We start from the raw sequence: 25,055 nt of genomic DNA, 5'->3' as shown, positions 1-25,055 counted from the left end.
TTCACATTTTGAAATAAAGTCTTAACAGGTAGAAACTTTTGAATACATATATATCTAACACTTTCTGTGAAAGTAAACTACATATAAATTCAATTTCTTTTATAAGAAAGTAACTCTATTAAGTACATAATACTACACATCAACCGAATGACCCAATAAGATTGATAGTTATATAAGGTTTTGTCAACAAAGTTCACCTTACTTCTCTTCACGTAACTTTGTAACTTTACAAAACATTGTTAGTCTTCAGATGATTCTAGAAGCATATAGAGAACTCCACATCTCATAAGTAAAACTGATCACTTCTTGAGTTCAAGCTAGGAATTTTTGAAGGCTTATTTCACATAATAAAAGCTTTGACAGGGTCAGGTTTCTAAATAAAAGGATTATCAGAAAACCAGTTAGGATGCAAGGTACACCTGAAACATACCTATCACACTCTTGGCAAAAGAAGCCCGCTTCAGGGTTGCCAGACCTAGGTCTCCAATCTTGACTGAGCCTGTAGGACCAGTGATAAAGATGTTGTCACACTTAAGATCTCGGTGAATAATAGGTGGAGTTCGAGTATGAAGAAACTGAAGTCCTTTAAGGATCTGACGGCACCAGCTTCTTAGAACTTTGATCTTCATCACCTTAAACCTTTTCAGGTACCTAGAAAAGGCAAAGCACACCAAACAGGTTATCAATGATATGAGTTTACTGCTTTGAAGAATTCCATTAATTCTAGCATATCTGAGATGGGAATATCAAATTTACACTATTAAGATTCAGTAACCTTAAAAGTTAGTGATACTTTTAGCAAGGTTAAAGGGGAAAGGATAACAAGTGGTTGGTAAATGAATTCTAACAACAAAGCACAGAAAGTGAATTCCTTAAAACTGGGTAACTAATAAAATAACTTAGAAGAGATAAAAAATAAACAACAATAAAAAAATAAAAGTTAAGGGATGGAATCTGACTTCTGGTAAATGGAGTAATTCTTACTGGACACAGAACTGTAGTAAAAAATATAAAAACAACTACTTCAAGACTCTTGAGAGCAATCAAAATTAGGCATAAATTGGAAGGGAGTTCACATGCGGGGAAAAAAGAAAGCACTGCTTGAGCTTCCTATTTTCTAAATCTTTTCACAGTTGAGGGAAGGTGCCAGCCTGAACATGCAGATCAGCTCAATTCTAAACAGAAACCTGTAGTCTTATTAGCTGAGAAATAGGAAGACAGAGTTCAAGATGACCACAGCAGCCAGCACAGTGCTGTCCAAAAGAACTTTCTATAATGATAGTCTGTTCCATATAGTATTCACTAGACAAATCTAAATTAAAATTTAAAATTCCATTTTTCAGCTGCACTAGCCACATTTTAAGTGTTCAACAGCCACATGTATCAAGTGGCTACCATTCTGGATAGTACAGATTATAAAATATTTCCATCAGCACAGAGTTCCAGTGGACAGCAGAGATCTAGAAAGTAAAAGAGGGAAATCCCAGGGGCGCCTGGGTGGCTCAGTCGGTTAAGTGTCTGCCTTCAGCTCAGGTCATGATCCCAGGGTTCTGGGATCAAGCCCTGCATCGGGCTCCCTGCTCAGCGGGAAGCCTGCTTCTCCCTCTCTCACTCCCTCTGCTTGTGTTCCCTCTCTCGCTGTGTGTCTCTCTGTCAAATAAATAAATAAAATCTTTGAAAAAAAAAAAAAAGAGGGAAATCCCAGAAGGGTGGTATAGAAGGGAGCCCCAAATCCTGAATATTCATTCTGCCCAAATCTCTGGTTGACCTCTGAAATACGTATTTTGTGAAGCAGATTCCAAGCAGCCCAGCTAATGCTAAAAGAATGGAACAGAGATTTCTGATGCTACCCACTGCTGGAAAGATAGTTTGTGGACTGGCTTCAGACATCTGAAAATATTCAGAATTATGAAGATATAAAAAATTACATTTGCCTCTTAGTATCTTTAAAATACACAAGCCTAACTAAAGAACAATTTATAACATTGAATTATAGGGTCTATAGAATACATAAATGTAACATATATAAAAATTATAGCACAAAGAACAAGTATCAGGGACAACTGAAACTTTATCTGTAGCAAGGTTCCTTTACATGAAATTGTACAATATCAACCCAAAGTTTATTGTGAAAAGTTAAAGATATAAACACAATCTCAAAAGCAATTGCTTTTTAAAAACAACAACAAAACAACACAAGAAGGTTTCCAGTAAAAAGCTAATACAGGAACTAAAATGAAATTCTACTTCACTTGGATGAGGTAATTAAAACTAATGGTGAAAATTGGTTTTATGGTTTAAAAAAATATTGAAACATATTACCTCTGTAGGGTGAGGGAAGGGCTGCCTAGGAGCCATAAGGGCATTTACTAAGATAATAAAAATGTTCTATACCTTAATAGGATTTTGATTACATAAGTGAATATGCCTTTGTCAGAATTCATAGAATGATACCATTATGATTGATTACACTTTTCATATTTAAATATTACTGTAAGGAAAAACAAAGCATATAAATATTAGAACTTTAATGAAATGAGCACTTAAGTGTTTACATGTGAAGCATACTGATGTCTACAACTTACATTGGAATAAATAAAATTAATAAAATGATCAAGTATATAAAATATAACAGATAACTATATATTAACCTTGTATCTTATAATTTCATTAAATTTATTTAGAAACACTGGAATTTTCTATGTGAACAACTACATAACCTGCGAACAAGGGCAGTGGTATTACTTCCTTTCCAATCTTTATGCCTTTTACTAGTTTTCCCTGTCTTTACGCCTTATTGCAATGGGTGGCCCTCTGAAACAATAGTGAATATAAGTGGTTAAAACAAGCATTCTTACTTTGTTCCTAATCTCAGAGGCAATGGTTAAGTTTGACATATTAGTTATAGGCTGGAGGAAGTTCCCTACTATTCCTAGTTTGGCTAAGAGTTTTTAGCCATGAATAGATAGATATTGAATTGTCAAATACTTTTTGACAGATTTTGAAAATATGGCTTTTCTCCTTTATTCTGTTAATGCTGAATAACATTGATTCACTCAATGTTAAACCAACTTTGTGATCCTGGGATAAACCCTCTGGTATTGATGTATTGTGATTGCTGGATCCAATCTGCTATTATTTTGTAAAGGATTTTTGCATCAATATTCATGAAGGACATTGTTCTTTAAAAATTTCTTTTTCCATAATATCTTAGGTTCTGGTATTAGTGTTATGCTGGCTTCATAAAATGAGTTAGACTCTAATTGTTCCACCTCTATTTTTTGAGAAAATTCAACACAGTGGATTTTCCCATTTTTTATTAAGATAAAATATACATAAAACTTACCATTTTAAAGTGATGTTAATTAATTCATACTGTTATGAAATCATCACCACCAACTATCTCCAGAACTCTTTTCATCTTGAAAACTGAAACTTCATACCCATTGAACAATAACTCCCCAAAACCAACGCCCCTTGGGTTCTGGCAACCACCACTCTACTTTCTGTTTCTATGAATCAACTACTCTAGGTATCTCATAGAAAGTGACATCAAGCAGTATTGGTATGTGACTTTTGTGACTGGCTTATTTCATGTTGCATAATGTCCTCAAGGTTCACTCATATTACAGCCCATGTTAGAATTTCCTTGCCATCCTTAAGGATGAAAACTATTCCACTGTGTGTGTAGACAGACACACACACACACACACACACACATTTTGCTTATCCATTCTTTCCTTGATGGACACTTGGGCTGCTTCTACCTTTTAGCTATTGTAAATAATGCAACTATAAATATGGGTATACAAATATCTCTTCAAGACCCTGCTTCCAGTTCTTTTGGGTATGAACCCATAAGTGGAAGTGTTCGGTCATATGGTAATTAAGTTGAGATATAATCGACATATAACATTATATTTGTCTCAGATGTACAACGTAAGGATTCAAAATGATCTATATATATTGCAAAACAATCACCACAATAAGTCTAGTTAATATGCATCAATACACAGTTACAGGTTTTTTCTTCTTGTGATGAGAACTTTTAAGATCTACTCTTTGCAACTTTAAAACATGTAATACAGCATTATTAACTGTAGTCACCATGCTGTACATTACATCCCCAGGACTTACTTATTTTATAACTAAAAGTTTGTACCTTTTGACCACTGTCACCCATTACATACACTCCACCCCTATGCCCCCAACTACAGCAATCACCAATCTGTTCTCTGTATTTATGAGTTCAGTTTTTTCTTGTTTTGGGTATTTTTAAATTTTTTTAGACGTCACATATAAGTGAGATCATACAGTATTTGTCTTTCTCTATCTGACTTATTTAACTTGGCATAATGCCTTCAAAGTCCATCCACATTGTTACAAATGGCAAAATTTCCTTCTTTTTATGGATGAACAATATTAATAACCCATCATACATATACACCACATCTTCTTTATCCATTCATGTTGTAAATAAAGCTATAATGAACAGGTGGTACATATATTTTTTCAAATTACAGTACTTCTAATTTTAATTTTTTGAGGAACCTCCATATAGTTTCCCACAATGGCTGCACCAATTTACATGTCCACCAACAGCACACAAGGGTTCCTTTTTCTCCACATCCTTGCCAACACTTGTTTTCCTTGTCTTTTTGATAACAGCCATTCTGACAGATATGAGGTGGTATCTCATTGTGATTTTGACTTATGTTTCCATAATGACCTGTATTTGTTGGCCATTAAATCTTTTTGGAGAAATGTCTATCCAGGTCCTTTGCCCGTTTCTAATAGGGTTTTTTAATGTTGTTGAATTTTGGGAGTTCTCTATATATTCCAGATATTAATCCCTTTTGAGTTATATGATTTGCAAGTATTTTCTCCCATTCTGTGAGTTGCTTTTTTACTCTATTAACAATATCTTTCAATGTACAGAAGTTTTTAATTTTTACAAAGTCCAATTTTAAACACACTGGATTTAAAAACCTTTGATATATGGCATACATTTCAGACAATACTAATAACAAAGTCATTTCTGCTTTCTGGTAGAGAGTAGTAAGTTTTCTTTTTATTGATGAAGACAGTGAGCCCAAAGTTATACAACTATTACAAGATAGAGATGGCAAGTGAATTCTTAAGCCTGAACTCCTGCTACTGCCTGACTGGCTACTCAATCTCTAATGCATACATTTAATTAAAAAATAAAATAAATATTTAAAATTATACATGTATTTTGAGTCACATTTCATTTTTAGAAACCTATCTGTACAGAAATAAATAAGGACATAGGTAGATACATGATAACTGTAGCACTGTTTTAAAGAGGAGAATGTGGACAAAAAGCTAAATATGGTGAGAATGAAAAGTGGTGCTAAAGATAGGGATATTAGTTAAGAACCACCAGAACCAAACAAGAAAAGTACCATCAGTGCAGAAAACTGACTAAATAAATAAATAAAGGGTCTCTCTAATACAGCATCTCTAAGTCCTTCATTATGGCTGACTCATGCCCAATCACCTTGAAGAAAAGCCTAGTAGTCGAAAAGTCTTGCCCTCATAACCATAGCTCCTAATCAGCTTTTCAATGCTGAATTATTTAATATAAACTGACAACCAACTCATGGTTAAATAGGGTTAATTATGGTACTCATCCCACAAAATTGGAGGACTAAATGTTAAGCACAATGGCTGCCAAAAACTAGAGCACAGGAAATTTTAGCTCAAGAAACAGAATATCAATTAAAAATTATTAAAAAGACACTAACAGAAGTTCTGTCACTGAAAAATAAAATAACTAAAATGAAAAATTCACTAAAAAGTTTGAACAGCAGATGGAGCAAGCAGAAGAAGCTGCAAACCTGAAAACACATCAACTGAAATTATGTAGTTTGAACAGCAGAAAGGAAAAAAAAAATAAAGAAAACTCAATAGAGCCTAACAGTCCTGGGGCGCCTGGGTGGCTCAGTTGTTGGGCGTCTGCCTTCGGCTCAGGTCATGATCCCAGGGTCCTGGGATCAAGTCCTGCATTGGGCTCCATGCTCCACAGGAAGCCTGCTTCTCCCTCTCCCACTCCCCCTGCTTCTGTTCCCTCTCTCACTGTGTCTCTCTCTGTCAAATAAATAAATGCAATATTAAAAAAAAAAAAAAAAAAGAGCCTAACAGTCCTGTGGGATACCACCAAGCTGATCAACATATATGTAATGGGAGCCCCAACTAAGAAAGAACAGAAAGAGTATTTGATAAAATAATGGTCACAAACTTTCTAAGTTTGATAAAAGACATGAATCTACATATCTGAGAAGCTCAACAAACTCCAAGAAAGACACATGCAAAGAGATTCACGTTTATGTATTACATTCAAACTGTTGAAAACCAGAGACAAGAGAATCTTGAAAGCAAGAGAGAAGCAACTCATCATAATCAAGAGATCCTCAATAAAATTAACAGTCAACTTCTCAGCAGAAACCACAGAAGGTAGAAGGCAGAGGAAAGTGCTGAAAGGTGGGGGGAAAACCTGTCAATCAAGAATTTTATATCTAGCAAAAAATATCCTTCAAAAATGAAGCCAGAATTAAGACATGGTCAGATAAACAAAAGCTGAGGGACTGTTGTCAGAACACCTGCCCTACAGGAAATGCTAAAGCAAGTCCTTCAGGCTGAAATGCAAGGACAATGGGCAAAAATTTGAAGCCATAGGAAAAAATAAAATCTCTGGTAAAGATAACTACTTAGCTAAATATAAAAACCAGTATTAATGTATTTTTGGCTTGTAACCTCTCTGTTCATTTCCTACATGATTTAAAAGGCAAACACATAGATCAATAATTATAAATCTGTATTAATGGGAACACAATGCATAAAGATGCAATTTGCATCTGTGCAAAATCTACAAAAACACAAAACAGGTGCAAAGCTATATAAGAGAAAAGATTTTGAAGCTACTGAAGCTAAGTTGGTAACATTTCAAACTAGACTGTTAGAAATTTATGGTGTTAATTGTAATCCCTAAGGTAGCCACTAAGAAAGTATCTATGAAATATATAGGGTATTAAAATGGTAACAAGGGAAACAAGAAGGGTATTAAAATGGTACACTACAAAGAAAAATTTTTTTAAAAAGCAGTAATGAAGACAAGGAACAAAAAAGATGTCAAATATACAAAAAACAAATAGCAAAAAGTGCTTCCTTATCACCAATTACTTCAAGTATAAATGGATTAAATTTTCTAATCAAAGACAGAGATGGCTGAATGGAGATACCTAAGATCCAACTACATGCTGTCTACAAGAGACTCACTTTGGATTCAAAGACCCACACACAATGAAAGGACAGAAAAAGATATTCCATGCGAACAGTAAACAAAAGAGAATGAGGTGGCTATATTAATATCAGACAAAACAGACTAAATCAAAAACTGATACAAACACGATCATGCTGAGCTAGTGCCTGCACCTGGAACTGGGCTGCAACCTCAGCAACACCTGCCACCGCCTCTGGACCATGGACCCCTGCAAAATGAGCGATCTTTGGGCCTTTGAGAAAATGTGGAAGCAAAATCCGAGTATTCTGCAAACTGAGCAAATGCGCTTCCTGCGGGAGTGCGTGGAGAACATGGACGGTAAAATACCACCTGCCACTCATAAAACTAAATCAGAAGACAGTATCAAGGAAGAAAAAACAGATAGTAAGAAGGTGGAGGAAAACATAAAGACAGACAAACCATGAAGTGGGGAAAGTGATCTAGAAAATGACAATGAAGGTGTGACTGAACCAGATACTGATGCCCCTCAAGAAATGGGAGATGAAAATGTAGAGATAACCGAGGAAATGATGGATCAGGCAAATGATAAAAAAGTGGCTGTCACTGATGCCCTAAATGATGGTCAACTACAGAAAGCCATTGACTTGTTCACAGATGCCATCAAACTGAATCCTCGCTTGGCCATTCCGTATGCCAAGAGAGCCAGTGTCTTCATCAAATTACAGAAGCCAAATGCTGCCATTTGAGACTGTGACAGAGCTACTGAAATAAATCCTGATTCAGCTCAGCCTTGTAAGTGGCGAGGGAAAGCACAAAGACTTCTGGGCCGTTGGGAAGAAGCAGCACACGATCTTGCCCTTACTTGTAAACTGGATTACGATGAAGATGCTAGTGCAATGCTGAAAGGAGTTCAACTGAGGGCCCAGAAAATTGCATCGGAGAAAGTATGAGCAAAAACGTGAAGAGCGAGAGATCAAAGAAAGAATAGAAAGGGTTAAGAAGGCTCGGGAAGAACATGAGAGAGACCAGAGGGAGGAAGAAGCCAGAAGACAATCAGGAGCTCAGTATGGCTCTTTCCCAGGTGACTTTCCTGGGGGAATGCCTGGTAATTTTCCTGGAGGAATGCCTGAAATGGCAGGGGGGATGCCTGGAATGGCAGGAATACCTGGGCTCAATGAAATTCTTAGTGATCCAGAGGTTCTTGTAGCCATGCAGGATCCAGAAGTTATGGTGGCCTTCCAGAATGTGGCCCAGAACCCAGCGAATATGTCAAAATATCAGAGCAACCCAAAGGTTATGAATCTCATCAGTAAATTGTCAGCCAAACTTGGAGGTCAAGCATAATGCCCTTCTGACAAAGCCCTTGCTGAAGGAAAAGCAACTTCGATCACCTAATGGATGTCACAATAATACAAACCAGTGTACCTCTGACCTTCTCATGAAGAAAGCTGGGGTGCTGTGAAGAGAACCCCCACCTCTCTGCCCCACGTACAACTGAAATATTTCTACTGTGGTTTGCCATTAGGGTATTCATTCAGATAATGTCTTCCTACTAGGAATTACAAACTTTAAACACTTTTTAAACCTTTAAATAAAAATATTTAAAAACATATTAAAAGGGCGTGTTAGTCCCTACATTTTTCTTTACTAATCATTTCAGTTTTTTTCCTTTGGATTAATTGGGCAAGGAAGATACTTCAGTGTGGAAGATTTATTGCTCCAGCTGAGTGAAATAAAGGTTTATTAGTGGGAGGCAAATATAACATTTAAATAGATGAATTCTGAGTTGGAGATATGGTTTCTGAGGCATTTTGACTTGTCTTTTTAAATGCTTTATTTCTTAAACACAATTTATTTGCATAAAACCACTGGGACCACCAGTACTGCAGTAGGACCTGGGTAGGGACTGGAAGTGCTTGGCAGGGCAGCAGCAACCTTATTCCTTTTATAGAGTGTGTACCCTTGTGCAGATGCATTTAAATATTACACTGTGGTGAAGGGATGATTTTTATAATGCTGCAGTAGAATTGGATTACTTAGCTGTGTTCTTATCTGATATAGAAAATAGATGTTTTGCATTATTTCAACATAAGGGAAAAAAACTGATACAAGAGATAAAGAATATGTATTGATAATAGGGTCAATTTATCAAGATTATAACAATTATAAACATAATACACATCAGAGTTCCTAAATACATGAAGCAAATATTGACAGAATTGAGAGGAGTACACAGTTCTACAGTAAAAGTTGGAGAATTAATAGCCCACTTTCAAAAATGGATAGACCATTTAGACAGAAGATCATTAAGGCAGTAGAGGATTTGAATAATACTATAAACCACCTAAACATAAGAGAAATATATGGAACATGACACCCAACAACAGATGAATACATATTCTTAAGAACACATGGAACATTCCCTCAAGAAACCTCCCAACAAAGAAAAGTCCAGGACTACATGGTTTCACTGTTGAGTTCTACCAAATATTTAAAGGAAAACCACTAATCCTTCTCAAACTCTTCCAAAAAGTAGAAAAGGAGGAAATGCTTCCAAAAAGCAGAAAAGTAGAAAATGACTTCATAAGTCACTCATTTGCCCTGTCAGCAAAGACACCACAAGAAAACTACATACCAATATCTCTTATGAATACAGATGCAAAAATCATCAAGAAAACATTAGCCAACTGAATCCAACAGCATGGTAAAAGAATTATACACCAAGTACAAATTATCCATAAAATGGAAGTATCCCTCAACATTAGAAAATCAGTCAACATAATACACATTAGTAGAACAAAGGTTTAAAAAAAAAAAAACCCTCATGATCATCTCGATACAGAAAAAGCAGTAGATAAATTCCAATACCTTTCATGATAAAAATACTCAAACTACGAATAGCAGAGAATATATGATAAAGAACATTATGAAAAGATTGTAACAAACCAAAGTATGATGTAAACCAAACTTTACATCATACTCAATAATGAAACACTGAAAGCTTTCTCACTAAGATTAGAAATAAGACAAGGATAACCAGTGTTATTCAACATTGTACTAGAAATTCTAGCCAGAGCAACTAAACAAGAAAAAGAAATAAAAGTATACAAATTGGAAAGGAAGTAAAACTGTATTTGTAGATGCCAAGATCCTATATAAAGAAAATACCAAAGAACACACACACACACACACACACTCTCACAACTAGAGTTAATAAAACAATTCATCAAAGTTGCAAGATTGCAAGATCAACATACACAAATTAGTTGTGTTCCATACACCAACAATTAACAACCTGAAAAGGAAATTAAGAAAACAATTCCATTTTGCAAAAGCATCCCAAAGAATAAAATACAGTGGAATAAATTTAACCAAGGAGGTAAAAGGCCTATACGTTAGAAACTAGAAAACACTGTTGAAAAATTAAATAAAATGTAAAAACATCTTGTCACATGGATTGGAAAACTTAATATAGTTAGTTAGATGGCAGTACTACCCAAAGTGACCTACAGAGTCAATGCATCTATAAATATATTTGATTCTATCTACAGATACTATCAAAATTTTATCAGCCTTCTTGCAGAAATGGAAAACTAATTCTCAAATTCACATGGAATTGCAGGGACCTCAAATAGCCAAAACAATGTATTTTTTTAAAGATTTTATTTATTCATTTGACAGAGAGAGAGAAAGCACAAGCAGGGGAGTACCAGAGGGAGAGGGAGAAGCAGGCTCTCGGCTGAGCAGGGAGCCCGACGCAGGACTCGATCCCAGGACCCTGGGATCATGACCTGAGCTGAAGGCAGACCCTTAACTGAGCCACCCAGGCACCCCTAGCCAAAACAATATTGAAAAAGAAAACAAAATTGGAGAACACACACTTCCCAATTTGAAAACATTACAAAGCTACAGTAATCAAAATAGCGTGGTACTGGCTAGGGACGGATATACAGACTAACAGCATAGTATCAAGAGTCCAGAAATAAACCCATACATCTATGATTAAATGATTTTTGACAAAGGTACCAAGACCATTCAATAGGGATAGAACAGTCCCTTCAACAAACAATGCTGGGTAACTGGACGTCCCTATGCAATAGAATGAAGTTGGGTCCCATACCTCACACATACATAAAAGTTTACTCAAACTGAAACAAATGTAAATATAAGAGACAAACCTGTGAAGTTTTAGAAGAAAACTTACGGGTAAATCTGCGCAATCTTGGTTTTGGCAATAGATTCTTAGATACAACACCAAAAGTACTAGCAACAAGAAAAAACAAGTAAATTGGACTTCATCAACATTAAAAACTTTATACATCACAGGACATTATCAAGGAAGTAAAAAGACAACCTACAGAATGGGAGACAGTATTTGCAAATCATGTATCTGAGAAAGGCTTACAGAATATATAAAGAACTCTTACAACTCAACAATAATAAAAAAAATTAAAAATGGGCAAAGAACTTGAACAGAGATTTGTCCAAAAGACATGATGGAATAGACATTTCTCCAAAGATAGATAAATGACCAACATGCACATGACAAGATGCTCAACATCATTAGACACTAGGAAAATGCAAATCAAAACCCACAATGAGATACTATGTCACACTTGGTAGGATGGCTATGAAAATAATAAACAAGTGTTGGCAAGGATGTGGAGAAACTGAAACTCACAGATTGTTGGTGGGAATGTAAAATGGTTCAGTCACTGTGGAAAACCGTTTGGTGGTTCCTCAAAGAGTTAAACATAGAATTACCATGACTTAGCAATTCCACTTGTAGGCATACATCCAAAAGAAATGAAAATATATACTCAAAATCTTATACACAAATATTTACAGCAGGACTACTAATGATAGCCAAAAGGTGGAAACAAATCAAATGTCTATAAACAAAGGAATGGTTGTGGTACGTCCATGAAACAAAATATTATGTGGTCATAAAAAGGAATGAAGTACTAATATGTGCAACATCGTGAACCTTGAAAACATTATGCTAAGTGAAAGTCAAACACAAAAGGCCCCATTATTTTATGACTCCAATTATATGAAATATCTTGATCAGATAAAACCAGAGACAAAAACCAGTTAGTGGTTGCCAAGGGCTGGGATAAGGGGGAAATGGGGAGTTGTTTAATGCGTTTCAGTTTGTAGGACTGAAGAGTGCTGAAAAATGGTTGCACAACAATTTCAATATACTTAATATTACTGAGCTACACACTTAAAAATGACTAAGATGGCAAATTTTATGTTATATGTTTTTCTTTTTAAGATTCTGTTTGAGAGAGAGAGAGCGCGAGAGAGACAGCCCAAGTTGGTGGAGGGGCGGAGGGAGAGGGAGAAAGAAGCAGACTCCCCGCTGAGCAGGAAGCCTGACAGGGATCCCAGGACCCTGAGATCATGACCTGAGCCGAAGGCAGACACTTAACTGGCTGAGCCACCCAGATACCCTGCTGTTTTTTATCACAGAAAAAATTCCTATCCATAAATCCTAGAGGTCAGTACAATTCCTCATCTTGCACATGGAGAACTGAGGCCCAGATATGGGGAGCTATTTGCCCCAAATCACAGTTGGGCAGAAGCAGAGCTAGGAGTAGAACTTATCACTCCTACTCTGTCTAGTGCTCTATTTTTTTTTTTTTAAAGATTTTATTTATTTTTGATAGAGAGAGAGAGTGTACAAGCAGGGGAAGCAGCGGGCAGAGGGAGAGGGAGAAGCAGGCTCCGTGCTGAGCAGGGAGCCCGATGTGGGACTCGATCCCAGGACCCTGGGATCATGACCTGAGCTGAAGACAGACGCTTAACCATCTGAGCCACCCAGGTGCCCTAGTGCTCTTTCTATTAACTCTCTTGTTCCCTTAGCTCTGAGGCCAACAGAAATGATGGGAAAAGAGAACTTTAAGCTTAGAAAGAAAAATGCCAAGAACTTAGATGGTGGGCAATTAAAGAGTAAATACACTGCATGGGAAGGAAAATGGAGAATAACTACTTAATGAGTACAGTGTTCCTTTGAGGTGATGAAAATGTTTAAGAACTTGAGAGATCACATAGTGGTCATACAACATTGTATAGGTACAAAAATGCCACTGAATTGTACACTTTAAAAATGTTAATTTTAGGGCGCCTGGGTGGCTCAGAAGTGAGGCATCTGCCTTTGGCTCAGATCATGATCCCAGGGTCCTGGGATCAAGTCCCACATTGGGCTCCCTGATTGGCCCGAAGCCTGCTTCTCCCTTTCCCACTCCCCCTGCTTGTGTTCCTGCTCTCGCTCTCTCTCTGTTAAATAAATAAAATCTTCAAAAAAATAAAAATAAATAAAAATGTTAATTTTATGTTCTGTGAATTTCATCTCAATTAAAAAAAATCTAGCTTTATTTATATTTCCTGAATCAAATTTTCTAACCCATATTATTTTTCAGGTATGGGTGTTTGTTTGTTTCAATTTAAGTATTAATAAATATGTGGAACAAAGGTAGAAACTTAAAAAGTCCAAAAAGCATGTATGTTGGAACCAATTCCCATCCCTTTCGCTCCATTTGCCTCTCTAAATGCTACCAATATTCCTAATTATTCTGTGTTCTTCCAGGTATGAATATGGATTTGGTTCTTTGTTTGTTACAGTCAACTTTATTAAGTACTGTGAAGAAAAACAACTTAATGTCCTGCTACTCATTTGAACTGCTAACAAAGTATTAACAAGAAGCAGCTTATAGGACTTGCTTTAATGGCTGTATAAAAGTCATATATAACTATATGAGAATATGGATTTGTTTTAAATCTATTTGCTGGGGCGGGGGGTGCCTGGGTGGCTCAGTTGGTTAAGCGTCTGCCTTCGGCTCAGGTCATGATCCTGGGGTCCTGGGATCCAGCGCATTGGGCTCCCTCCTCAGCAGGGAGCCTGCTTCTCTCTCTGCCTGCCACTCCCCCTGCTTGTGCTCTCTGTCAAATAAATTTTAAAAATCTTTTTTTTTAAATAAATCTATTTGCTTAGAACTATATACACATCAAGTCTTTCTCTTGATTCTTTCCGCCTAGAATGATAATTAAATCTAATGTCTTCTCACTCCATGTCTTGTGTTCTTTTTGCTTTCTGATCTTCATATTTATTCTTTTCAGTTCAATTTAGTCTGCTGTTTAACCTAATCAATGAAGTTTTAATTTTAAGTATTTATTCTTATTTCTAAAAGTTCTTTGGATCTTTTCTAATTACACCTGAGCTTTTTTTTTTTAAGTAATCCCTACACCCAACATGGGGCTAGAACTCATGATCCCGAGGATCAAGAGTTGTGTGCTCCACCAATTAAGGGACAATTCCACAGAGGCTTAGCCTACTATGTTCCCCAAAGTCCCTCAAACTTTTTAAAACAAATAAACTGTCATAGGGTACTCTTGTAGGGTATGCCTGACAGATTATTGACAGCCCACTAAAGTATCCAAACTGGTGAAAAGAATCTCAAGGTACAGATATACACAACTACCACCGCACAATTTTCCTTAATTCATTCAAATACTTACTAAATTTCAGGCATAGTGCTAGAGATCACAATCTAATGGAAGAAACAGACATATAGCAATCAGCTTGGATGACTAGGATAAAGGTGTTGCCATAAATATTGGAGAAGCTAGGTGGGGAAACTAGAATTTGCAGGAGGGAAATAATCCGTTGGCTTTTCAATGTGTTAATCTTGAGCATCCAAGAGCACATGCAAGTCATTACATCCAGGAGATACAAAACTGTTTCAAAGATTTGGGATGAATTAGCTCAGTAGTATTAATTAAAGAAAGTAGTAAGGAATGAATACATACTAAAGAGACAATTTTTAAAAGTCCAATTCCTCCACAATAGAAAATTTAAACCATATAATTTATACTACATTTGACCCTTGAACAACACAGGTTTGAACTGTCTGGGTTTACTTACATGCAGACTTTTTACAGTATAGTACTGCAAATGTATTTTCTCATAATTTTATTTCTCTAGCTTACTTTATTATAAGAATACAGTATATAATACATATAATATACAAATACATGTTAATCAACCATTTATGTTATCAGTAAGGCTTCCAGTCAACAGTAGGCTACTAAGTAAGTTTGAGGGATTCAAAAGTTATACTTGGATTTTTCAACTAGGTGGAGGGTCAACTGCCCCTAACCCCCACGTTGTTCAAGGGTCGACTGTAGTTTCCTCTCTGAGTACAGGTAATCTGAGAGACCTGGGATTTCAAACGCAAACTCCCATTCTTACTTTAAAACTCTTTTAGGGAAAGGGAATTCCTTGTTGGGAATTGTTCAAATGGAGAACAAGAAATTTCTGCATTTGAACTGTTCTCCTGAAAGAAACGACGAGTCTAGCTATTTCGGCTTTAATTTCTGATACTATGGCAAATGGATTTATCTAGTAGTAACTGTCACAGTACAATTTCAATGTGACGTAACAGTTGCATAGATGCGGCAAAAACTATCCAATACACAGTGGTAAAGTAAATGGAGAAAGCTTCTCAAATAAGCTTCAACCTCATTTTAACCACTAGAGGGCTACATTGTCATATGAGTTCGTGATCCCTTAGCCACTCAATTTTAGAACTGCAAAGCAACATGATTTAAAAGAACTAGGTTTATTCTGTAATAACTTATTTTAATATTACCATTAAATAATTATCAAATCACTTTATGCACCAGAGGACTTAGTGGGCAGGAAAATGTGCTACCAAGAACTGGAGGGATTGTTCCCTTCTTGGTATGCTGGGCAACAAAAGCAGGACTGATAAAATATGACATGAGACAATTCAAGTTCTTTCAAACTTCTTGGTCAACTTTTATAACATCTATAGACTTACGTTTTAAGTGTTCCAGATGTCATAAGTTCAGTCACCAAAACAATGCACTTCTTTCCTTTTACTGTGGACTCCCAGGAATCATAGAATCGAACAATATTGGGATGCTGAAGGCCCTTTAACATTTCAGCCTCTTCTTTAAATCTCTGCCTCTCAGACTTTGTTAATTTTCGATCCTAAAATCAAAACCAAAACAGAATGTGGTTTAAAATAACAGAACACCAAGTCACACAAATTTAAATGCTGTTAAAAATACACTTATCTTGATGTACCCTGAGAAATGTATAGAACTGTTGAATCATACTGCACACCTGAAACTAATATAGCACTATCTGCTAATTATACTTAAATAAAATAGTTCAAATAGAAAAAAACTCCACAATAATAAATTCAAATGCCAAACGTATACTAAATTATAATGATCAATAAACCAGGAATGCTGTAACATTAAAGTTACTAATAATTTCTTCAGCCTTTCATGAGCGTGAGAACAATCTAAAGTATATTTAAGAAAACTGGATTATAATGTCATGCTTGAGATTATTTCAATGTCTTTATGTTAACATGTGCCTCAGATACAGTATCATTTTGTGGGTACAGTTAACTTACCACTTCTAAAATATATCATTTATTGCTATGCAATATATGCAATTTAACAACATGGAACAAGTATGAGATTTTGGAGGCAAAAAGATCTAAATATAAATTCTAGTTCTGTCTTTGCTTTGATTAGAATTTTCTTTATGAATATATTAAATAATCTACTAGGTATGCTTTCATCATGTTTAAAGCACCTGGCAATTCTTAGGTTAATTCACTTCTCTGAGATGAACTGGGGGAAAGCACTTAATTTGCTGATCTTCCCTTGACAAGGTCCCATATACACAAACTCCAAATTATTCTGTATATTAAAATTGAAACTATCTCTGTCTTATTAATATTCTGTCAAATCATGCAATACATATTTTAACAAAAGATTCCAGGCATACAATGTGTCCATCACAGTTAAATAAACATTATAGACATAATTAAAAGCCCCCTTGTAACAAGATTGTCCTTCCCATCACTACTCCTTACCCTTGAGTAACTACTAGACTGAATTTGGACATACCACTGCCATATAGGTTTTTACGCTTTGGTTAAAATGTTAAAATTTCATAAAATGATGTTATAGAGTATGTTTTCTTTGAAAGCTTTTTTTTTCACTCGGAAAGCTTGTTTTTTTTCACTCGGTACTGTTTGAGATCACCTGTGATGATATATAAGGAGACACTACAAGGTATCTACCATATTATTATAACTTGATTTTATTCATCGTCACTGTTACACAGTTACCTGTTACCTAAATATATCACAATTTATATCATCTCCTATTGATTAATCTTTAGGCTATTCCCCATTTTTTGCTACTACAATACTGTAGTGGTGTTACACTATTAATCTCCTTGGATATACATTTAAATGTATCTCTAGGACACAGGTTCTTATTACAAAGCTACAGTAATCAAAACAGTGTGGTACTGGCACGAGGATAGATACGTAGATCAAAGGAATAGCATTGGAAGTCTAGAAATAAGCCCATACATCAATTATGAATATATATACCTGAGAGTATTCAGTAATCCTTGTGATTTTTGTCACCAACAGCCCTAGATATTTTGATATCACATAACAGTGGTTATAGATTGTCTCAAAATAACATTTACATTAATCATTACTTTGAAATCGACAGTTATTAGATCTTTCAGTTGATCTGATTAGTATACACTAACAATGCATACTATATCATAAATTTAAAAATTTTTATAACTATTTTATTATAATTAGTTTCCATTATAATCCTACGTATTTTACTGTATAGACTTAAAACACTACTCTAGCCTTCAAAAGAGATATGAGGCATAAAAAAAAAAAAAAGAACATCTATTATCATGTTGAGAATTACTGAATCATAAGAAAAAGGCACCTTCAATTTTTCTTTTTTTTTTAAGATTTTATTTATTTGACAGAGAGAGAGCACAAGCAGGAGGAATGGGAGAGGGAGAAGCAGGCTCCCCGCTGAGCAGGGAGCCCAATGTGGGGCTCAATCCCAGGACCCTGAGATCATGACCTGAGCTGAAGGCAGACGCTTGACCGACTGAGCCACCCAGGCGCCCCACACCTTCAATTTTCATAGCTATCAACAAACTGCTTTTCAAGGGGACTATACCAATGTACTCTCTTAATAGCATTGTATGAAGGTTTCCATTGCTACATAGGGTCACCAGTAATTGGTATTATCAGACATTAACTTTTTATCAATGTGATGGGTATAAACTCATATCCTGTTGCTTAATTTACATTTTTAGAGGCAAGAATGAAAAAAAGTTTTTGTTTTCTTTGCAGGCTACTTGAGATTCTTCTTCAGTGAGATGCCTAATCTTATCATTTGTTGTTTTCCTTTTTTGTAGAAGTTCTCAATATATTCTGGATACAAATCCTTTATTAATTTTATGTTACAAATGTTTTCTCAATTTGTGGTTTGTGTCTCCACCTTGCTTATGATGTCTTTTGATTTTGATATTTTTATTTCACTGTAGTTCAATTAATCTTTTACTTATGGTAGGTGGGCTTTATCTATTCAGTAATTCTTCCAGACACTGAGGCCATACCTTTTCTTTTCCTTTTTAAAATATAAACGTTTTGTTTGCCATACTTGGGAATTTATCCGTTGAGGAATTTATTTGGTTGGATAAAAGAAGGATTGGCTGTTTTTTTCTATATCAACCAATAACCTAATACCATTTGATGAACAATCCATCCTTCCCATATAAGTGTAATTCTATTTCTGGATTCTATATTCTATTCCAATGGTCTATTCTGCACTAATACCACATTTTCTTAATTGTTATAGTTTTAAAATAATTCATTCTTGGCAGAACCACTTCCTGTAACACCTTCCTCAACTTTATTTTCTAAATTATCTTAGTTATTTGTTTTTCCAATAAGAAGACTTTTATTTTTATAATGTAGAAATTACAGCATAAGCCAACTAAAACTATCAGAATATTATCAAGAATTTTAATTAAAGGCATATAATTTGTAATGATATGGAGACTGTATCATCTGTTCAACTTTTTCCTAAGCTGTATATATTAATTTTTAAAAATTTATTATAAATTTACATACCACTAAAAAACACTATTCTCATCATCCCTCCCCATCTTATACATTGTTTCCCTAATACTTTAGCTCCCTCTTATCCTATTGCTCCTTAAGATAACATTTTAATTGTTATTTAACAGTATATGCTTACTTATATATACCCACATATCTTTTTGTTCGCCTTTCCATTTTGCTCCTTATTCTCTTTATCTGGGTTCATTTTTCTTCTTCTGTGAAATATATTTTTCAAAATTCTTTCAGTAAACGTTCCATTAGTGGTATAATCCTAGGTTGTTTGAAATATTTACTTCATCATCACTCTTGAATGATAGTTTAGATGGATGTAGAATTCCAGGCTGGCTTATTTTTCTTCCAGCATTTTCAAGATACTGTTTTGTGGTGTTCTGGTGTCTACTGCAGCTGTCAGTATAAATGTTCTCCTTTGTAAATTTATCTGTATTTTCTCTCTAGTTGTTCCAAAGACTTTTTTTTTTTAATTGTGTTCTGCACTTTCAGTACCATGCACCTAGTTTTGTGTATATATAATGGGGCTGTGTTTCTCAGCCAAAAGTTTCAAATATTTGTCTTCAAGTCAGAGAATTCTCAATTTTTATCTCTTTGAAAATTGCCTCCTCCTATTTCCCTTTCTCTTCTTTGTAAGATTTATGTGTTATGTGTGAGGGTGTGTGTATGTGTGTGTGTGCACGCACACAACCTTACTCTATCCTTCCTATCTTAACTTCTCTCTCATTTTCCATTTCTTATACCTTCTGGGCAATGTTCTCAGATCTACCTTCTTGTTCACTAAGTCTCTCTTGAGTCATTATATCTAAACTGCTTATTACCTCTTTTAAAATTTTTTTAATTAATCAAACTTTAAAGTCCAAAGGACGGGACACCTAGGTGGCTCAGTTGTTAAGCGTCTGCCTTCGGCTCAGGTGATGATTGGGATCTAGCCCTGTATCGGGCTCCCTGCTCAGCGGGAAGCCTGCTTCTCCCTCTCCCACTCCCCCCTGCTTGTGTTCCCTCTCTTGCTGTGTCTCTCTCTCTGTCAAACAAACAAACGAACAAACAAATAAATAGTCCAAAGGAGGAAGGGATGCAAAAGACATGTGGCCAGGTCTCAGTTCCTGCTCCAGAAATAAGAGATGAATGAACACAAACCAGATGAACACTTCCAACTGACCATACAAGTCTTGGAGGGCTAGGTATATAGGTAAGAGGGGCAAATATTTAGACATCCACAAAGAAAAGAAAACAAAATTGTCAGTCTGTCACCAAAAGTACCCACCAAAGGGTTTGATAAAAGGAACTCAGTCACCACTCCAGTCCCTACTCTCCTCACTAATATCATAAAGCGAGGAGGGAAAAAAGGAACAAAAAGGCTTGGCACTTAACTGCTTCAGTGGGGAAGGAATTCTGCTGCCATTTCACCAGGCCCAATGCCTGGGGAAAGTATACGTCCCTCCCCATTCAGTGGCAACCCTAACACATGGGTTTTGAATGAGACATGATAACTGTCAGCTCAATTTGCAAAGAACCCCTACAACCTCACCCCATTCCCTGCTTCATGAACATATAAGTTTTCCTAGCACCTTCCTTGGAATTTCCTCTATTCCGGAGTCCTGCTCCATCTCCAAATTATCACTGCAAACTTGGCTTCTCTCAAAGTTCCATAAAAGCCCCTTTTCACAGCCCTTAATCACTTCTATTCCCACTCTCAACTAGGGGCTACAATCATCCACAAGTCATATACCCTGTCCACTGAGACTCAGATCTATGGCAGCAGAGCTATTTTGTCCTGGGTTATCCTCCTAAAATGTTCCTGTTCTGGAGAGAATAGACAGTGAAAAGATAAAGTCAAAATATCTAAACGCAGATACCTGAGGAAAGTAGCACTTGTCATTTAGTTTTTAATCACAATGCATTTTCATTTCTTGAATCTCTTTTCAGGTCTTTATTAAATCAGTCATTCACTACCCCCCTCCAACACTAACTTGATGTTTTTAGTCCTTTAACTTTTAATAATAATTAAAATAACTTACCTTAAAGGCTCAATTCAATCTTTTATCTGAGTTACTGGGGCTTTAATTTTACCTACTGTTTTGATTCACTTGTGGTGGGTTTGTTTCTTCATGTGATTTACAATATTGAATAAAATGATTATCTTAAACTGTGATTTGTCTGTTGGAATATCCTCAGTTACAGGTGTATCCCTGTAGATGGTTTGGAGTTTGCTTAGGTCTAGTGCCCTAGGGATATTACTAGCCTTGGCCGTTAACTCCATGCAATCAGTTCAAAATCAAAATCACCTGTGTGAATACAGGTCCTTGTTTATAAATTTCAAGGGTAAACTTTTCTTTCACCTGACCTGAAGAAGCTTGTCTTTTCCTGTCTTAGAAAGGGAATTTGGGGCACCTGAGTGGCGCACATGGTTGAGCGTTTGCCTTCGGCTCAGGTCATGATCTCCAGGTTCTGGGATCGAGCCCCATCTCCCTCTGCCTCTCCTCCTGTTTGTGCCCTCTCTCTCTCTCTCTCTCAAATAAATAAATAAAATCTTAAAAAAAAAGAAAGAAAGGGAATTTTTCTCTAGTCTGTATTTTCATTAAAGGTGTAGCTCTCTTCAAGGAACAACTTCATTGCATCTCAATTCCAGTACCTGCTTGGGCTTAAGACTTCATCTATCATTAGATAGATGGTAAAACCATGCCTCTTAGTTATTAACAAGATTGGCAACTGTCCCAGAAAAGTCCTCCTGTCAGTTCACACTTCTCCCACCCTGGTTTTTCGTTTCTTCTTAGTTTTTAGACCTTCGAGATTATCCTTAAATTCCCACAAACTTAGGGTAGGTTTTTATTGTTCTTTTAATAAAAATTTTCCACAAAATATCTGGTGTTGTACAGTGGGAAGAGTTTTCAGCTTGTTTGGCTTTCAATTTATTGACCTATGATAGGGTTCCCCAATACACATTTTTTTTTTTAAAGATTTATTTATTTATTCTAAGGGGGAGGGAGAGAGAGGCTCAAGACTCCACCCTGAGCATGGAGCCTGACAGGGGTCAGGACCTTGAGATCACAATCTGAGGAGAAACCAAGAGTCAGAAGCTTAACTGACTGCACCCCTCCCAATATACTTTAAAAAAAAAATCTTATTTACCATACATTCATTCCTAAATGTTCCTCATTTAAGGAAAATTTATATAGAAAACAGAAGAAAAATCTAGATCACTTGTTGACCCCCTTATACATTACTAAACCTTACTATAGTTGAATTAAGAAAACTTATTTTAAAGAAATTGTGAAGCTAATCCAGCTCAAAACAATTAGAAGACAGTAATCACATAAGCCAAATGAATTATGATGTTCTACCTACAATTAATAGACGTTTATTTTTTATATTTTAATATATAGTCTGCCTTTCTTGATTTTCTTGATAAGTATTTTTTTTAAAGATTTATTTAAAGAGAGCAAGCAGGGTGCTGGGGGGTACAGGGAGAGAAACTCCAAGCAGACTCCATGCTGAGCACAGGAGTCCCCTGGGGGCTCGATCTCACAACCATCAGATCATGACCAGAGCTGAAACCAAGAGTCGAGGCTCAACTGACTGCACCACCCAGGAGCCCCCTTGATGAGTATTCTTATCTTCGGTAGCATGCAATATCCATTTTAGTTTTTAGCAATTATTGTACATCTTCATAAATGTTTGCTTAATTTTATTTTTTATTTTTATTTATTTATTTTTTTAAAAGATTTTATTTATTCATTTGAGACACAGAGAGAGAGAGAGAGAGAGAGCATGAGCAGGGAGAGAGGCAGAGGGAGAGGGAGAAGCAGACTCCTTGCTGAGCCAGGAGCCCGATGTGGGGCTCGATCCCAGGACTCTGGGATCATGACCTGAGCTGAAGGCAGACGCTTAACCATCTGAGCCACCCAGATGCCCCTGTTTGCTTAATTTTAATAAGTATTTGGGTACCCTGTCTCAGACAACAGGATTTAATGAACATCAGAGACAAAGTTCCTGCTATCCTAGACTTTACAGTGTAAGAGGCAGAGGCATGAATTTTATTAAGTATGATGAAGAGGAAAAAACTGGGTACTCTGAGAACATATCACAAAAGACCCAATTTTGTGTACATGATTGTGTACAAGCTAGAGTTAACCATGTAAGAAAAGAACCATATCAGCAGGATACTCTAAGGATTAAATGAGATCATGGGCATGAAAGTACCCACGGTTCTGGTCACATAATACTTGAAATGCTTAAGACCACAAGAATCTGTAAAAAGTGCTAAAGGTAAACTTGGAAATGTAGGATATAGAACAGGGTTGAGGAGATTCAAACTTTAATAACAGTGAGCTTTGAAACTTGAACTTATTTTATTTAAATTTTATTCACCCAGGGCGCCTGGGTGGCTCAGTTGGTTAAGCGACTGCCTTAGGCTCAGGTCATGATCCTGGAGTCCCTGGATCGAGTCCCGCATCGGGCTCCCTGCTCGGCAGGGAGCCTGCTTCTCCCTCTGACCCTCCCCCCTCTCATGTGCTCTCTGTCTCTCTCATTCTCTCTGTCTCAAATAAATAAATAAAATCTTAAAAAAAAAAAAATTTTTATTCACCCAGAGTTTAGAACTGCTGGGAAATATATCACTTACAGTAGACCACTGTAGCTGAAACTCGGAATAAGGATAAGGGAGAATACTGTTCACGAGTAATAGCTTAAATATAAATTATATAAATATAATCACTGTTGTACAAATAGGAAGTTAATTTTAAGTCTGAATAATTCTCTGTATAGGGCTTTCACAAAATCTTTAGGCAGTTTAAAAAAAAAAACCTTTACGTCTGAACCTTCAATTGTGAAGTGTTTTCTCTCAACTGATAATTTTAAACAGAAATTGTTACTAGATATGAAATATGACACTAACACAAATCATTCTATGTTGTTACTTAAAATTTAATTGTTTTTAAAATCTAAAGACTGAGGTGCCTGAGTGGCTCAGTCAGTTAAGTGTCTGCCTTCGACTCAGGTCATGATCCCAGGGTCCTGGGATCGAGTTCTGCGTCGGGCTCCCTGCTCAGCAGGAAGGCTGCTTCTCCCTCTCCCACTCCCCCTGCTTGTGTTCCTTCTCTCGCTGTGTCTCTCTGTGTCAAATAAATAAATAAAATCTTAAAAAAAAAAGATCTAGAGACTATCATATCTACAATTCAGAGTTTTCAATAATGTTTTAAAGTACACAAAGCTTGGGATGCCTGGGTGGCTCAGTCAGTTAAGCATCTGCCTTCGGCTCAGGTCATGATCCCAGGGTCCTGGAATCAAGTCCTGTACCAGGCTCCTTACTCAGCGGGGAGCCTGCTTCTCCCTCTGCCTGCCACTCCCCCTGCTTGTGCTCTCTCCCCCTCTCTCTCTGACAAATAAATAAAATCTTAAAAAAAAAAGTACACACGGCTTGGTAAATTTTCTGCTGAAACTCTAAGTAATTTACTTATATCTTTCTCTAGTATCACCATCTTATGTCAAGCCATCATGATCTCTTCTGAAACCTACTAAGTCGTTTCCCAAATCTAATCTTACCCTTATATAATTTGTTTTCCATTTTGTCCATATATAGCCAGAATGTTTTAAGTGCCAATTTAATCAATTCTAAAGAATGTCTACATAATTTTTAGAAATACTATTTTTCACATTTTTCTTATATCTGAAATTAGAATGTGTCACACTACTGGAGTTAAGATTCAATGAAATACTGTATGTCATGATACTGTTTAAACATTTAATAACTTTCTACAGCCTTTAGGACAAAGGGGAAA

At 36.1% G+C, this 25,055-nt stretch overlaps 1 protein-coding gene and 1 pseudogene across 1 annotated transcript in view; one reads left to right on the top strand and one right to left on the bottom strand.

Annotated features, from left to right (window-relative positions):
- The window catches only part of WNK1 (WNK lysine deficient protein kinase 1), a 143,500-nt gene that overhangs the window by 74,875 nt on the left and 43,570 nt on the right, over nt 1-25,055 (bottom strand). Inside the window, 2 exon segments of the mRNA XM_021690700.2 lie at nt 431-651; nt 16,111-16,283. Coding sequence (XP_021546375.1) covers nt 431-651; nt 16,111-16,283 — 394 coding nt within the window.
- Nucleotides 7,504-8,608, top strand: LOC110580997 (annotated as a pseudogene).

This window comes from Neomonachus schauinslandi, chromosome 5 (assembly GCF_002201575.2).
Source record: "Neomonachus schauinslandi chromosome 5, ASM220157v2, whole genome shotgun sequence".
NCBI lineage: Eukaryota > Metazoa > Chordata > Mammalia > Carnivora > Phocidae > Neomonachus > Neomonachus schauinslandi.
The sequence above is the reverse complement of the archived record's forward strand: the minus strand, read 5'-3'. Positions and strand labels throughout refer to the sequence as shown.